An 18,028-nucleotide genomic window follows, 5' to 3' on the forward strand; every position below is an offset into this window, starting at 1 on the left:
TTACGTCATATATTTGTGTTAATTTTTGGTCATAACCTCATTTTTATGCATATTATGGCAATATTTATGTTATAAAAATCGTAGTCCTAGTGACCAGCCATGTATGTATTACAGCTTGGTCATCACAGATATTACAGCTTGGTCATCAGGAGGAGCATTTGCAGTTGGTAACCAAAATTGTACACTGGACAGCAGATCAATTGAGGGAAGGAAATATCCTATTTAAAAATAAGTCTTGATTTAGCTTCCCAAGTAACAGCAGCTATTCTTTGATTTGATTAGAAATAGGAACCTGTTATTATCCATCGAATACCTGTGAAAGAGAGGCATTCACACAAAGCATAATTTTGTATAGTTTGACATATCTTTAGGTAGGCTCACAAACTTTTATATCTTTCCACATGGAACTGTTGGTGTATAGGACTACACTGATGTCATCCATGGTACTTAGGTACATATTATATTAGAACAATAGATGACAATCTTATGCCACAAGATAGCAACAATTGACCACATGGGTTTGTCTGATGGATGAATACTTTAAACAACCAAGAAAGAGGTGAATAAAGGGATCAACTCAGACTCAGGACTGGAATCCCGTAGAGCATGTTTGTTTATTTGGTTCAGGAAATCATCTTTTAGTATATTGTTTGTACATATGATATGTGACAAGGGGTAAATATAATTACTTTATGATTACAGTAGTCGTCGTGACTGCATGACGTAATAACATAAATCAACATACTACATTGCTTCCACATGTGACTGCAGTAATTATTAAGTGAGACAATGGGATCAACATTATCAAAGTAATTTATAAAGTGACGTAATACATAATTAACAATATTTTGCAAATGAAGTTTACTTATTATATTGTTCCAGAAATTCAGATACAGAGCAGAAGCAGTGGTCAAGCAAGAACTGTTTCAACTTTACGTTAAATGTATTTCATGTCACTGTGTTTTAAGTAAGAAGGCATGTGGTATATGTAACATAATTCCTGTATGGTGCAGTACTCTTTTGTATAAGTTCTTACTTACTGTGTTTGTGTGTAGGTAAGCTTCTGCTTAATTTCATATGTGTGTAACTCAAAGAGATTTGAAGATTTTTATTTTCTTAAGCTGCTTCCTTTTCTAAAAACTACTATTTCATATATATACAAACAAGGCAGAGTCAGTATTTTAAGACTTTGCATTTAGTTTTCTTTATCACTCAGACATTCTTTTTCTGTATTTTAATTTTTTTTTATGAATGAGCAATTACCCCCCCCAAAAAATTATTCCATACATCAGTAGTGACTGTATACTACCATGAACAGTTTGTATTTACAGTGAGACTTCTAACATTACATGTTAAGTGTATTCAGTTTTTTTAATTTAGATTGTTAAGGTGTGTCTCCCATTTCAAATCCTCCGTAATATGTATGCCTAAAAATTTTGTAGACCTCACATTTAAGACATTTTTTCCTTCAATGGTGAAGACAGGATTTGCAGGATGCTGGTTTTATGTGGTGTGAAAGTTAAATATCACAGTTTCTCAGAATGTATGATGAGCCTATTGGTCCTGAACCACTGCACTAAACTATCCACAACCAATTTTGCAGTCTCCTGCAGATTTTCCTCATTGTGTGATTTAATTAGAATATCAGTGTCATCTACAAATAGTATTGTGGTTCCATCATTTATTTTATCAGCCAGGTTATTTACTTACAGCAGATGTAGGACAGGTCCCAGACCTGGCCCCTATTGGACCCCATACTTGATTTTTTGTTTATTACTGGGATGTTCCCAGGTGGCATGTTGTTTCTTGGACTCTTCCTCCGCAATATTCTTACCCAATGACAATAGCTGTGGAAGGCAACTTATATTCAGCTGTCATTGACACCATCATTAAAAGCTTGTGTTATGCTGCTCCAGGCAGCAACAAATGCCTCTTGATCTAACACAACCATTTTGTTACTACAGATTTGTTGTAAGTCGTTTGAACATTTTTAGCCTCATTGCCATGTTGTGTGTTCTAACACTGGCTGAGTTACCTGACAGGTAAGAGTCATAAAAGCTGAAGATTTCTAAGAGCAAAGACATAAATAATGTGTAACTACCTTATGAAGTTCATTTGTGAGAAAGTTCTTTTTATGACTATTATTGTTACCTGTTACTAACCTCTAGTATTACAGGTGATTCAAAAATATTTCTGTTTGCTGATGACACCAGCTTGTTGTGAAGGATCTTGTGTGTAATATTGAAACATTATCAAATAATGTAGTTCATGAAATAAGTTCGTGGCATGTGGAAAATAATTTGATGCTAAATGGGAATGTCCGTGTTACTGATAAGTTGCATATATGTAAAGTATTTAATAATCACTTTCTGAATATAGCAGGTGAACTAAATAGAAACCTAGTCCCAACAGGGAATCATATAGCGCTCGTAGAAAAAAGTGTTCCGAGACTGTTACCTGAAATGCTCCTCCATGATACTGACAAGAGGGAGATTGAGTTAATAATTAAATCACTAAATACCAAGAACTCCCATGGATATGACGGGGTATCTAGCAGAATACTGAAGTATTGTTCCATGTATGTTAGCCCAGTACTTAGCCACATCTGTAACTTTTCCTTTAGGAGTGGTCGGTTTCCTGACCGATTAAAGTACTCGGTAGTGAAGCCACTTTATAAAAAGGGAGACAGGGATAATGTTGATAATTATAGACCTATTTCTATGCCATCGGTGTTTGCTAAAGTTATCGTGAGGGTTGTATATACAAGGTTACTGGAGCATTTAAATTCATATAATTTGCTGTCAGATGTACAGTTTGGTTTTAGAAATGGCTTAACAACTGAAAATGCTATAGTCTCTTTTCTCTGTGAGGTTTTGGATGGATTAAATAAAAGGTTGCGAACGTTAGGTGTTTTCTTTGATTTAACGAAGGCTTTTGTCTGTGTTGACCACAAAATATTACTGCAGAAGTTGGACCATTATGGAGTTAGGGGAGTAGCTTACAATTGGTTTGCCTCTTACTTTAAGAACAGAAAGCAGAAGGTAGTTCTCCGCAATATTGAGAGTGGTAATGATGTTCAGTCCTAATGGGGCACTGTTAAATGGGGCGTTCCCCAAGGATCGGTGCTGGGGCCACTGCTGTTTCTTATTTATATAAATGATATGCCTTCTAGTATTACAGGTGATTCAAAAATATTTCTGTTTGCTGATGACACCAGCTTGGTAGTGAAGGATCTTGTGTGTAATATTGAAACATTATCAAATAATGTAGTTCATGAAATAAGTTCGTGGCTTGTGGAAAATAATTTGATGCTAAATCACAGTAAGACTCAGTTTTTACAGTTTCTAACTCACAATTCAACAAGAATTGATATTTTAATCAGACAGAATGGGCATGTTATAAGCGAGACGGAACAGTTCAAGTTCCTAGGCGTACGGATAGATAGTAAGCTGTTGTGGAAAGCCCATGTTCAGGATCTTGTTCAGAAACTAAATGCCGCTTTATTTACCATTAGAACAGTATCTGAAATAAGTAGTGTACTTCGCATATTTCCATACACTTATGTCATATGGTATTACTTTTTGGGGTAATTCTTCTGATTCAAAAAGGGTATTTTTGGCTCAAAAACGGGCTGTTCAAGCTATGTGTGGTGTAAGTTCGAGAACCTCTTGTCGACCCCTATTCAATAGTCTGGGAATTCTGACATTGCCCTCACAGTATATATTTTCTTTAATGTCATTTGCTGTTAGCAATATTAGCTTATTCCCAAGAGTTAGCAGCTTTCACTCAGTTAATACTAGGCAGAAATCAAATCTGCATGTGGAATGCACTTCCTTGACTCTTGTGTAGAAAGGAGTGCAGTATTCTGCTGCATCCATTTGCAATAAGCTACCACAAGAACTCAAAAATCTTAGCAGTAGCCCAAATGCTTTTAAGTCCAAACTGAAGTGTTTCCTCATGGCTCACTCCTATTCTGTCGAGGAGCTCCTGGAAGAGCTAAAAAATTAAGCAAATTCTAGTGTTACATTCTTGATTTTCTTTATTTAAACTAACGACGTGTCACCCGAATATGTTTCTTATATTTCATTTTATCTGTTTCTACAATCTTGTTATAATTTCATGTATTGACTCGTTCCATGACCATGGAGACTTCTCCTTAATGTGGTCCCACGGAACAATAAATAAATAAATAAATAATACATTCAGATTTTTGGAGGATTTATGGACAAATGTATTCATTCTTTGCAGATGTCAGCTGACGTCTGTGCAGTACTAGGCCCAGAAGTTTCTGAATGTTTAACAGCTGTAGTAGAGAAGCATGGCTCTGATGGATCAGGATGCACGGTACTGGACTGTCTGGCTGCACGAGACTTGCTGTCAGGAGATCGTGCTGTTTGCCTTGTGTGCTTGATGCATACCCCAGTGCACCACCGTAATGTGTTGGCACGCCTAGGTGTCCCCAAACCAGAAACACATGCAGCTTTATATTTTGTTGATGCCCTTTCACAGCTGGGCAGCATTTCTGGTTGCTCTCCTGACGACCTTTTCTCACAGGTATCAGATACATCATACTGTTCCTATATATTCATTTTACTAGGGATACAAATCATCATCATCATCATCATCATCATCATCATCGAAGATGTGTCATAAGTACATTTCAGACTACATACTTTATAGATAACTAAGAAGAATGGAGAATGAGAGAAATACAACAACACACTAAATTTTTGAGGAAATAGTAGAAGTTCTTTAGTTTCCAAAAATTGTGGACACATACTACCAAATTCTTTGTAAATTTGACTCGATTTTGTAATTACTGAAATAACATTAATACCCTCTCAACCCACGGAACTTTCATTTTGTCTCCTTCTTCCCTTCTAGGCACTTCACTTTCTAGAGTGCATGGGAGTAATTATTCTTCACCAGAAGAAGAAAAATCTAATAATAGTAAAACAGAGACAGTTAATAATGTTTTTATATTGAACAGTGGGTAGCAGACAAATGCACTTCAGTATTGCATTGGCATCCTGAGAATTCTCATTATTTACTTGAAGCATTTTAGCAACAGGAATTGTGTTACAGCTGAAGACGTATAAGCATTAAGTCAAGAAATTACAAAATAAAGAAATAAGACCCTTAAAGGAGTTTCATTCAAATGGATTTTGCTTTTAAAGATCACTGGTACTCTGTTCACATTGGTATTGATATTGGTAACATATCATAATTTTTTTTAGTTAGTTCTGATGTTATGTATTTTTCTTCACAGGTAATTAAGGTCGTTGCTTCAGCACAAGTTTCTGGTATATCTCACTTGAGCCTAATATTGGATGATGTAAGTGTGCTGCTTGATGTCGGCTGGGATTTGCAGCAAGTAATAAGTTTCTTGAGCCGTCTTCGTTCTCTAAAATTGGCATCCATGGCAGTTCTCACACACGCTGCAGGTGCAGACACACTGACATCTCTTCTAGCAGCTGCCCTGATTCATTCATCAGATACAGCAGTTTCAGTATTGCCTCTAAGTACTGGTGTGAGTGCTGATGTTTCAGGAACATTAATTATACGACATCTGCAACAACCGAATGATACGCCACAGACATTCCATTTCAGACTTATGGATAGGCAGGTATGACATTACATTGTTGAATTTTTGTGAAACTCACTTATGACTTAATTCCAGCTTTTAACAGATTTCATTTTTGGAAGGTTTTTGTGATTGTTTAGGCATCTTCAGTCTGCAAAATATGTTGTACTCAGTTCACCTGACACGATGTTAATGTACAGCTTGTCCACACTAACATGATGAATTTACTGATGCTGCCAAAAGCAGAGAAAATTGGCACTCTCTGAAAGATATTCATTTGTCTCAGAATGCTACCAACATTAAGCTTCCCCTAGACATAAAGTAGTTCTGTAGGTATTGTTATGGGTAATGTTGCCAGTCCTGTGGTAAACAGCTGACACTGCTTTCTCCTCACCACTTCTCTCCCCTCAGTCTTCCTAATGTGGGGCAATGCATCACACCTGCTGCATTCAATAGCCACCACATGAATCATCAACTTATCATGGACAAGCTCTACATTTTTGTGCCACAATGAAAGGTACATGACATTTAAGGAGAGTCCGCCATGATTAGAATTACAGAGCCACAGGGTGTGTGGGGGGGTGGTGGGATTTGAGCATCACTTTATGAACAGCCAATTTTTATGTACTGGAGTGTGATCACTGTTTATGAATGTGGTATCTTATATTGTGGAACTAAAACCTACACTGAAAATAAGGGAAAAAAATTACAGACCCTGATTTATATACAATGTGCAAGTTTATTTTCATGGGCCTTTTAACTCAGTATCTCACAGAGAGAAAAAGAGAAATAATTAAAAGTGTGGGGTATCCACATGAGTCCTAAAAGGAATTCGTTCAACTCAACTAAATACCTAGGAATTGCTGTTATGAACAACTTAAATTGGAAAGGACACATTGAAAATGTTGTGGGGAAGGTTGTAATCTCCCCCCCCCCCTCCTCCTTTCTACTTCCATCTATTGTCCACATTAAGCAATTAGGGGAGCAAAGATTACAATAAACTTTCTAGTTTACTTAGCTTGTCATGTTGAGGTGGCTCCAGTTGTTCATGTCTAGGGATCTGATTCTTGAAGCTAAAAAATCTCACATAAGGTCCTCATGGTTGGTTTGAACTGAATAAATCAGAAGATTGTTGTTGCAGCATTCTTTTTTTTTTCATGTAAATATATTGTTTCACATTTTAGCATATCATACAGTATTTTGACTTTTTACGTTAACGAAGCCAAAATTACATTGTTTGCACAAAAATATGTCCACTCACATCAGAGGCATGCTTACGACTCTCACACTCTGCAGAAATGACCATATTCCAAAGGGTTTACAATCTTTCTTAACAAATAAATTTCTGCTAGTTTTGTTACACTATTAATTTCAATTATTATTTCATAAATGAATCCAGAAATAAATATAGGAAACAGTACAGGATTGTTTAATTAATAAGTGTGCCAGTAATTCATAATTCTAAATGTTTCTAAATAAATGATTTTAACTGCACATTTAGAACTAGTACTTATCAATTATAAGATCGAGACTAAAATATTTTATAAAGTAATTCCTCTTCATAAATTTTAACTTGAAATATAACATACTGTGTATAAAATTATATGAAAGTTTTCATATAAAATTATATGAAAGTTTTCAGAAAAGTAACTGAGATAATATTGATCTGTCCAAAATTCGAAAAATGATACTGTTATTGACAACTACTGTTGAGGAAAAGTAATGCTAAAGGACAATGTCCAATTATAAGGTGAACCAAAGACTGCATTTTATTGGCAGAACACTTGGAAGATGCAACACATCTACTGCTAAGGGGCCTGCCTGCACTATGCTTGGCCGTCCTCTTTTGGAATACTGCTGTGTGGCATGGGATCCTTATCAGATAGAGTTAAAGGAGTACATTGAGAAGGGCAGCACATTTTGTATTATTGAGAATAGGGGAGAGATTGTCATGGACATGATACAGAATGTGACGTGGACATCATTTACACCTAGGCAATTCTGATTACAGCTTGATCTTCTCACAAAATTTAAATCACCAACTTTCTCCTCCAAATTCAGAAATATCTTCATGATGGTAGCTGATATAGGGAAAAATGATCTTTGTAATGAAATAAGGGAAATGAGACCTCGCATGGAAAGATAAAAGTGTTCGTTTTTTCCACACTTTGTTTGAGAGTGGAATAATAGAGAATTAGTGTGAAGGTGGTTCGATGAACCCTCTGCCAGGTACTTAAGTGTGATTTACAGAGGATCTGTGTAGATGTAGATGTAAATCTATGCATACTGTACCAGAGATGCAAGTTGATCACTGAACACAATCATCTTTTTTACCTTCAATTTTGATATGTGCACATAAAATACTAATGGCAAGGAAAGAGATGAAGAAAGAGAAAGTAGGTAAAAATATTTCATATAATAACAGAAAAGAAATTTGGAAAATGCAGAATGTATCCTTTTACTGATTGATAGATAACAAAGAACACCAGAGAAAAGAGGAAGATAGATAAATGTGCATTAAGATCAGGCAGATGGCAAGAGTAAGTACTTGAAACTTCATTGCAAAATAAAATTGTGTCCCAGGACATAAATGTGCAGGTCTGATTGGCACATAATTTTAACTTGCAGGATGTTTCATTGTAACTTTAAGGGTGTTGCAAAGTGATAATGACGTAACCTTAACTGAGGGGTGTGACTGGTAGAGACTAAATTCACACATTGCAATAACAACTGTTTGTTTATTAACCTTGAACTAAGCTCAGTACATCTTCAGAAGACAACATTTCACACTTGAGTACAACTGCATAAAGCTCTACTTGATGCTGTGTAATGGGTGCCCACTATGGCAAGGATCATGAAGTGATAATGAGCCAGGAGGTACCATGGATGATCCAGTGACACTGCACCACGAGACTTTGTGCTTGTGGGCCATCAAGACGCAAGTCCAGGGGCAGGAGCAGCTGATGATCCTACAAAGATGTGAGGCGGTGCTCTCTGTCAGGTAGCAGCAGCAGCAGGCGTTGTTGCTGAAGTGTAGACTCAAGGCAGTTGATGATTGATCTGGAGTGGAACTGGCTGTCAAGGGGCTCAATGGTGACCATTGTGGAGTACCCCTTGTGTAGGAATACAGGAGCAGTGTCACATGTACACGTGACTGTGTGGATGCACATGCCTAAACTGCAGTTGTGATTACCATGACCTGCACACCACATGTTGGTGCAACTGGCATCCCCAGATGCTGGGGCAACAGCAGGAGTCTTAGTGGTAAACAGCCTAGCAAATCTTATGTTAACAAAAACAACCACCCAGGATAAAGTAGGAGCCGTGTCTGGCCCATGGACTACATCCATCAATGTGGTGGTCAAATACGTAGGGGCCTGACCATAGACTTCATACACTATTACCCTAATTGGAGGGATCCAGATTAAACAAATATCGTAGTTATTAATTTTCTATTGCATAGAGTGCTCAACAACAGGATAGGTGTGGCTGATTATCCATGTATGTACATTTACTGGTACTCTGATTTAAAACTTGTGTATATCATGATCATTCCTCCTGAAATACCAACCCCCACCCCCACCTTGCTATAACCCTATACCCCTATGCAAACAATGGCAAAATTTACATAAAAATGTGAAAAACAATTGAATTGATTGACTGTCCTGAATATTTTAAACATTATGAATGACAACCCACCAAACTTTTGTAATATTTTACAACAGTTATTATTTTCTTCTACAAACCAGTTTTTTTTTAAATGTTACACCATCATCATATACAAAGATAAATATTTGTGTTTGTGAAATTTTTGTAAGATCAAAGTTTTTGAACTAGTACATCTGTAGGGTATCACAGTTTGTTTCCAAAGATGTCAGTTGTTAATGTTTGATATAGGACTAAGGCAAGAGGAATTATTACATTGAAAATGGTATGAAAAACGGTTGAACTTAGATGAAATAGATTACATATTAAATAATGAAATATATAACAAAATACAATAATTGTTCTGAGTAGAAAAGAAATTTAACAATAATGTTTGGTGACATGTTCCAAGTGAATGTGTGACAAAGCAGGTGGATTCTTTCTAGCTGTTACTTTGGCTGAAAACCATGCTTATTACGAAATATCAGTGATTTCAGATCTCATTATCATTGTTCATGTGAAACATATTCAAGATTCCTGACTTCCGGATGAAATCGCTGAAAATACTGTAGAAGTAAATGAAGTATTTAGTCAGTGACAAATTTACGATAGAATTGCCTACGTTAATTTAATATCGAAGTAACGAAGATCTTTAGTTAAAACAAAATTGTTAAGGCTTTCGTGGCCACTTGTTGACAAACTGTCTATTGGCTTCTGTCTTGGGTTCTTCGGCCGACGTTCATCTAATGATTTTTCTGACGTTTCGCCAGCAAGAGTGGCTGGCATTGTCAAAGCTTCACCCTCCATTGCCGGTGGTGAACTGGAGCCGAGCTCACGGGCGCAGACTATATGTACCTGGCGCGCCAACGTCCGAGGAGAAGCCCTCGGACGTTGGCGCGCCAGGTACATACAGTCTGCGCCCACGAGCTCGGCTCCAGTTCACCACCAGCAATGGAGGGTGAAGCTTTGACAATGCCAGCCACTCGTGCTGGCGAAACGTCAGAAAAATCATTAGATGAATGTCGGCCGAAGAACCTGAGACAGAAGCCAATAGGCAGTTTGTCTTTAGTTAAAACATTGTTACAGAAATATTATAGCACATTTATACAGGAATTATTACTGTATCTCAAAGTTCTTGTTGAAATGGAATTGTAATTTGTGAAAATCAAGGAAGCAACAATAGACAACTTCAGTTTTAATTATTGTAAACTTATAAAAGAGGCATTTTGGAAACCATTTTAGTTCAGCCTGCGGTGAGTTGAAATGTATAAGATCTATGCTCAGAAATACAGTGTAATATATTGCAGACAATTTAATATGGGTTACAAGGCGGTAAATGTACTGAATCTTGTCTAAATTTCACATTCCAGGAGTTTAAAAACAGTAACGATAGACTATGAACTCATAATTATTATCATTGATAGTGTTAAAATTCAGTAATGGCTAGTTTAAACTGTTACAATAGGGTCAAACTATGAACTGTATTGTTTCTGAATGATAATTACTGTGCTTGTCGTGTTTGTACTGATATTACTGTTAGATTTGTAGGACAGTGCTTTAAGAGTTTTACTCAGTGGCTGTGTTAATTACATATTTTGTCACATGTGTACTTTTGTGAATAATTAAGTCATTGTTAGGTTGCTGCCCCCCAACAGTATTGCAGGATTTAACTAAGTGCAGTATGTGGCTACTCATTTATCTGCACTGTAATTAAAATAGGTGAGACCCAAACTGGCTGTAAACAAACTGAACAAAATAGTGATGTTTTTAACAGGTCCATTATTACAAAGAGGTAAGATATACAGTTGAGATTAAGCAGGTAAGTGAAACAGCTGTGATTATATAAAACAGCCAAAAACCGGTTTGTAAAAGCAAATAATAAATATTGTAGAATATTACATCAGTGTCATGTGTGTCTCCACTCGTAATGAAAGACTATCTGTAAGATCAGATGTGTGATCTATTGGATTCACTTATGAAATTTGTTATGAAGAATCCATCTGAGTTTGAAGGTAACAGAGATGTTCACAAGTACAATATTAAAATGAAAAATGATCAGAATTATCCATTAATGAATCTAACTTTGGCTTGGAAAGAGGAAAATATGCAGCTACAAAACTCATTGATAATCTGCTCATGAAAATAAAGCGTATCACAGGTGTCTGTGAGATATCAGAAGCACTTTCAGATGTAAGTTAGATTTTTCTCATTAACAACTCCTCTGTCATAGAGGAATTCTTGAGCACAAATAATTAGTAATTTTTACAGAGGAAACTTGTAAATTGCCATTATGTAGCTATAGAAAAATATAAATGCTGTTGCATTAAGGGAGACTACTCACTGAAAACACACACACACACACACACACTTATTCCACTTGCTGTTGGTCTGGATGAACAGTTCCAGTGCTGCATTTTGGCAAGTGGACTATGTTGTTGCTGTTGTTGTTGTTGGGGTTGTGCCATGTAGAGTAGGTAGAGGGGGAGAGAGGTTGGAGGCAGGGAGAGGGATTGAGGGTGGGTGGCTAGCACCTCAAAGGGAGGAAGCTAGTTTGCTAGCTGGAAAAGCGGGCAGAGGTGTGGCAGGTACACAGGCCAAGCATGTGTTGCATGGTTGTTGGAACCAGCGGGGAGTGGTGCATACTGGAGGTCACATGGTGACAAAAATTTGGAGGGGCTGGCAGGATGGAGGGAGGAGAAACTGTTGGTTGGAAGGAGTGGGGGCAGGTGGTTACTGGAGATTGAGGCCAGGATGATTATGGGAGCAGAGGATGTGTTGCAAGGATAGCTCCCTCTGTGTAGTTCAGAGGAGATGGTGATGGAGGGAAGGATCCAGGTAGCCCAGGTTGTGAGTCAGCAATTGTAATTGAGTATGTTATGCACAGCTGTGTTTTGTGCCACAGGGTGGTCAACTTCGTTCATGGCAACAGTTTGGTGGTGGCTATTCATGCTGGTAGACAGCTGATTGGTAATGATACCACTATAAAAAGCTGTGCAGTGTTTGCTGCAGAAATGGTATATGAGATGGCTGTCTTCACAGGTGGTCCAGCCACTGATGATGTAGGATGAGCCTACGACAGTACTGGAATAGTAAGTGCTGGGTAATTGGATTGGGCAGGTCTTGCATCTTGCTCTACCTCAGTGATTGGTCCCTGTGGCAAGGTATTGGGATTGAGAGTGGCATAGGAACAGATTGCATATTGTGTAGGTTGTGTTGTGGGTGATGTATCTTGGGTAGGATGTCCATTACTTTAGGGCATGATGGGAGATAATCAAAGCCCAGAAGAAGGATGTGGTTCAGTTGTTCCAGTCCAGGGTGAAACTGGGTAACAAGGAGAGCACTCCTTTGTAGCTGATGCGTGGAGATGGTGGGAGGATTGGGGGTGTGTGAGGACGTGGCACAGGAAATCAGTTTGTGGACTAGTTTTGGGGGGTTAGTGTCTGTCTGTAGATACATCATCCATGGGTGGCTGGGCAATGTCCTTCACACTCCAAACCCACCACCTTGTTCCATATGCACCTTACTAACTATATCCTGACTCACAATTACTTTGAAGGGAAGGTATTCAAACAGATCAACAGCACAACCATGGGCCATCTAGAGGAAACCTTCATAGCCTCCCGAAGCTCCCAACTGCTAGTCTAGTTCAGGTACATTGATAATGTCATCATGACCTGGGCTCATGGTCAAGACACCCTATCTTCATTACTTCACATCATCAGTACCTTCCCTCCCATTCGCTTCAACTGGTCACCCTCAATCAAATGTGCCATCTTCCTTTGCATTGACATCAACCTTGACCTCAACCTCTCTCATGGCTCTGTGCACACCTCTGTCCACATTAAACCCTCTAACTGCCCACAGCACCTGCATTTCGACAACTGCCATTCCTTTCACACCAAAATATCCTTCCCATACAGCTTAGCCACCCATAGATGAGGTATGTACAGTAACGAGAACTTCCTTGCCCACAAAGGCCTTCGCAGACAGACATTATCCCCCCAAATCTAGTCCACAAAATGATTTCCCATGCCATATCCCCACACACCCCCAACTGACCCACTACCTCAAGAATAAGGTACAAAGGTGTGCATCCCTTGTCAGCCAGTATTACCCTGGACTAGAATAACTGAACTATATTCTTCATCCTAGCTTTGATTATTTCTCATCATGCCCTGAAATGGTGGACATTCTACCCAAGATCCTTCCCCCTCTCCCACAAAGGCAGTCACCCACCCAACCTACACCATCTCTATACCGCTCCCAATCCCAGGTCTTTGCCACAGGGATCATATCCTTGTGAGAGACCAAGGTACAAGACTTGCCCAATCCAGGCAGCCAGCACTTGCTGCTCCAGTCCTACTCCACCAGAGACTGGGACATCTCTGAAAGCAGCCAGCTATGTCATTTACCAACGCTGCCACAAACATTGCACAGTTTTTTGTATCGGCGTGACTACTCAACCAGATGTCCACTGGACAAATGTGCACTGCCAAATTGTTATCAAGGACTAAGTTGGCTACCTGGTGGCACGGCATGCACCTGGGCATAACATACTCAGTTTCAGTAGTGGCTTCGCAACGCCGGCCATCTGGATCCTCCCTCCACTGCCAGTTTCTCTAAACTACACAAATGGTAGCTATCCTTGCAACACATCCTTTGCTCCCGTAATCATTCTGACCTCAGTCTCTGGTAACCCACTGTAACCACACCCTCCAACCAACACGTTCCCCTTCCTTCATCCTCTCACCCCTCCCAGTTCACATCTCCACATCAACTCCAGCATGTGTCACATCACACTGGCTCCGGAAACCATGCATCACATGCTTGGCCCACGTACCTGCCACCCATTCCCCCCACATTCCTAGCCAGCAAACTGCCTTTCACCCTCCGAGCTGCTAGCTGCCCATCCTGAATCCCTCTCACTCTACTCACCCCACCTGACTTAACACCAACCATCTGCAAAATGCAGCATTGGCACTGCTGACTCAGCCAACAAAGTATAGGTGTGTGTGTGTGTGTGTGTGTGTGTGTGTGTGTGTGTGTGTGTGTTCTATGCTTGCTGACATGTTGCATATAATATTTATCGTGAATATGGCCCTTCTACATCTATATGCTGAAAACCACTGTGGAGTGCATGACAGAGGGTACATCCTACTGTACCAGTTCTTAGGGTTTCTTCCTGGTCTGTGTGTGTGTGTGTGTGTGCGTGCACGTGCGTGCACGTGCGTGTGTGTGCGCGCGCGCGCGTGTGTGCGTGCACGTGCTCTCTCGATGTCTGCTGATACGCTGCGTATAACATTTATCATGAATATGGTCCTTCTACATCTATACTCTGCAGGCCACTGTGGAGTGCATGGCAGAGGGTACACCCCAAATTTCCAGTGAGAGAAACAGATTTCTGCGGTACTGTTGTAAGAAATATAGAGTAACCCAAGAATTCGCAGATTATTCAAAAGCCTACAAAAGAATCTATAGTAGAGTAGTCAAAGAGGCAAAAATTATATGAAATGACAATTTGATAAGAAACTCATCTAACAAAATGAGATCCACATGGAGAGTTATAAAGAAAGAAACTTGTGGTTCAGTGCCAAAGAAAAAGAATGTATCATTAACACTAGAAGGCTCAAAAGTCACAGACCCAGATTCAGTTGTGGAAAAATTCAATGAATACTTCACTTCACTAGCTGAAGACCTCATTCAAGTACGCTGTCAAGGACCAGTCCCAAGTTTCTCCAGCAAGTCAGTGATCTCGACTGCTTCTATGTGTGTTTATGAAACAAACCCCAATGAAATTATAAGTAAAATTAAATCATTAAGCAATAAAATGTAAGTGGTCTTGATGAAGTACCTAATTTCATATTAAAAGCATGTGCTCACCACATAGCAAACCCCATGGAAAAAATTTTCAACCTCTCTTTAAAAAATGGCGTATTTCCAGATATTTTTAAAATAGCAAAAGCTTCACTACTGTTGAAAAAGGTTCTTCTGAAAAAATATGAAACTACCAATCCGTGTCACAGTTAAGTTCCTTCTCAAAAATTCTAGAAAAACTCTTCTATGAAAGGCTTTTAAGTTTCATAAATAAATATGCACCTCTTCAGTACAACAAGATGGTTTTAGAAAGTCTAAATCTACGCAGACAGCAATTTTCGAATTCTTAGACTGCATTTTAAAATCCCTTGATCAACATAAATTAGCTGCAGGTATTTTTCTAGATCTATCAAAAGCCTTTGACGTCCTTGACCATAACATTCTGCTCAAAAAATTAGAAAGACGAGGAGTAAGAGGTGTAGCACATAGCTGGTTGTGTTCATACCTAAAAAACCGCAGGCAGAAAGTATCATTTCAGTTGAATTCAACAAAATGAATAAAACAAGAAACAACTCCTTCCTTTCTAGCAAATTACCAGTAAAAAATGGTGTTCCACAGGGCTCAATCTTAGTTCCACTACTCTTCTTCTTGATTTATGTGGACAACTTAGTTGAATATATGAGTCCCACAAAAACTATCCTGTTTGCCGATGACACCAGCATATTGCTCACTGTACCCAGTCCAGAAACTTTCCAGTCCACAGCAGAAAGTTCTATGAAAAGACTTTCTTATTGGTTCACAAAAAACAAACTCGTTATAAATACTGCAAAAACTGAGTGTGTCGATTTTCATTTAATTCCTCCAACTAATCAAATGTCTATTCAAGCACATTTAAAAAATGATCCCCTAGAAAATGTGTGTCACAAAATGTTTGGGTGTATGGGTTCAGCAAGACTTAAAGTGGGACACACATATAAATAACTTGTCTAGAAAACTATAATCTGTGTGCTATGGCCTAAGAAGTTTAAAGGGTACAACAAGCAAAACAACAGTACTGCAGGCATACTATGCACAGTTCCACTCACTAGTCCGATATGGGATCATTTTCTGAGGATACTCACATTGTAAAGGTTTTTAGAATGCAAAAAAGAGCTCTAAGAATAATTTGTGGTCTTAAAAAGATGGAGTCCTGTAAATATTATTTTACTGAGCTTGGTGTTCTAAATGTTCCAAGTTTATTCATTTATAAAACTATCATGTTCATTAGGGACTACCTCCTGAAAACACAAACTGCTACAGAACAAAAATGTACACAAATAGAGTACCAGAGGGAAATCAGATATACATCAAAAATATCACAGAACAACCACCTATCAGAGTAGCATAATTAACATTGGTGTAATACTACACATAAGATACCATAGGAAATAAAAAATGCTACTGGTCCAATATTTAAAGCTAAACTAAAGACATTTCTAATAAAGCACCGTTTCTATTCTGTCAGAGAATTTCTGAATACGTAACAAAATTAATTGTAATAGGTACCTATTTTTAATTTGCCAACTATTTTGCTAATACTATGTATTATTGTAACTTATCTTTGACCTGGCCAATATCGATTGTACAATTTGTGCTGTATGATAAAATTGGGCCAATAAAAAAGCAGTTCTCAGGGTTTCTTCCTGTTCAGTGTGTGTGTGTGTGTGTGTGTGTGTGTGTGTGTGTGTGTGTTTTCTATGCTTGCTGACACGTTACATATAACATTTATCATGAATATGTTCCTTCTACATCTATACTCTGCAAACCACTGTGGAGTGCATGGCAGAGGGTACATCCCACTGTACCAGTTCTTAGGGTTTCTTCCTGCTCAATTCATGTATGGAGTGGGGGAAGAATGATTGTTTGAGTACCTCTATGCATGCAATAATTATTATAATCTTATCCTTGCAATCCCTATATGAGTGATATGTATGGGATTGTAGCATATTCCTAGAGTCGTCATTTAAAGCCAGTTCTTAATACTTTCTTGGTGTAGGATTTATATCTATCTTCGAGAGTCTTCCAGTTCAGTTCCTTCAGTATCTGTACTCTTCCATGGATTAAACAAGCTTGTGACCATTCATGTACACATTCGATACCCCCTGTTAGTCCTATCTGGTACGGGTCCCACACACTTGAGCAATATTTAGAACTAATGAAACGAGTAATTTGTAAGCAATCTCCTTTGTAGCCTGAATGCACTTCTCCAGTATTCTACCAATATACTGAATTCTGCGACCTGCTTTACCCACGACTGCTGCAAAAAGTCTGGGGTTACTATTAATATTGTCTGCAAGATCATTAATATACAACATGAACAAGTGTCCCAACACAATTCCCCAGAGCACATCTGAAGTTAATTCTACATCTGCCAATGTCCCTCCATCCGAGATAACGTGCAGCATCTTCCCTGCCAAAAAGTCCTCAATCCAGTCACAAATTTCACTTGAACCACATACGATCATACTTTTGACAGTAATCATAGGTGTGGTACTGAGTCAAATGCTTTTCAGAAATCGACTGCCTTGATCCAAAGCTTCAGTGTGGCATGTGAGAAAAGTGAGAGTTGGGTTTAATGCGATCGATGTTTTTGGAATGTGCTGGTTGGCATTGAGGTCATTATGTTTGAGCTTAGAATATGTTCTAAGATTCTACAACAAATCAGTGTTAAGGATATTGGATAGTAGTTTTGTGGATCACTTCTACTACCTTTCTTGTGGTTTTTTTTCCCAAGAACTGGGCATAGATTTTTGTTTGAGGTGTCTATGATAGTTTATAGTTAGAAGAGGGGCTAACTCAGCTTCAGATTTGGTATAAAATCTGACAAGGACTCCATCAGGCTCTGGAGCTTTCTTCTGTTTTGATAATTTCAGCTATTTCTCAGCACCACTGACACTAATACTTATCTCAGTCATTTGTTCGGGGATTGAATTTGGGCAGTTCTCC

The 18,028-nt window shown here is 38.5% G+C and overlaps 1 protein-coding gene across 4 annotated transcripts in view; it reads left to right on the top strand.

The window, feature by feature from the left end:
• The window catches only part of LOC126260252 (uncharacterized), a 62,123-nt gene that overhangs the window by 35,764 nt on the left and 8,331 nt on the right, over positions 1-18,028 (top strand). For all 4 annotated transcript variants that reach the window (XM_049957578.1, XM_049957577.1, XM_049957575.1 and 1 more), the window contains exons 2-3: positions 4,249-4,554; positions 5,270-5,626. In XM_049957578.1, the coding sequence (XP_049813535.1) occupies positions 4,249-4,554; positions 5,270-5,626 (663 nt within the window). The remainder of the gene's footprint in view (positions 1-4,248; positions 4,555-5,269; positions 5,627-18,028) is intronic.

Source organism: Schistocerca nitens, chromosome 5 (assembly GCF_023898315.1).
Source record: "Schistocerca nitens isolate TAMUIC-IGC-003100 chromosome 5, iqSchNite1.1, whole genome shotgun sequence".
NCBI lineage: Eukaryota > Metazoa > Arthropoda > Insecta > Orthoptera > Acrididae > Schistocerca > Schistocerca nitens.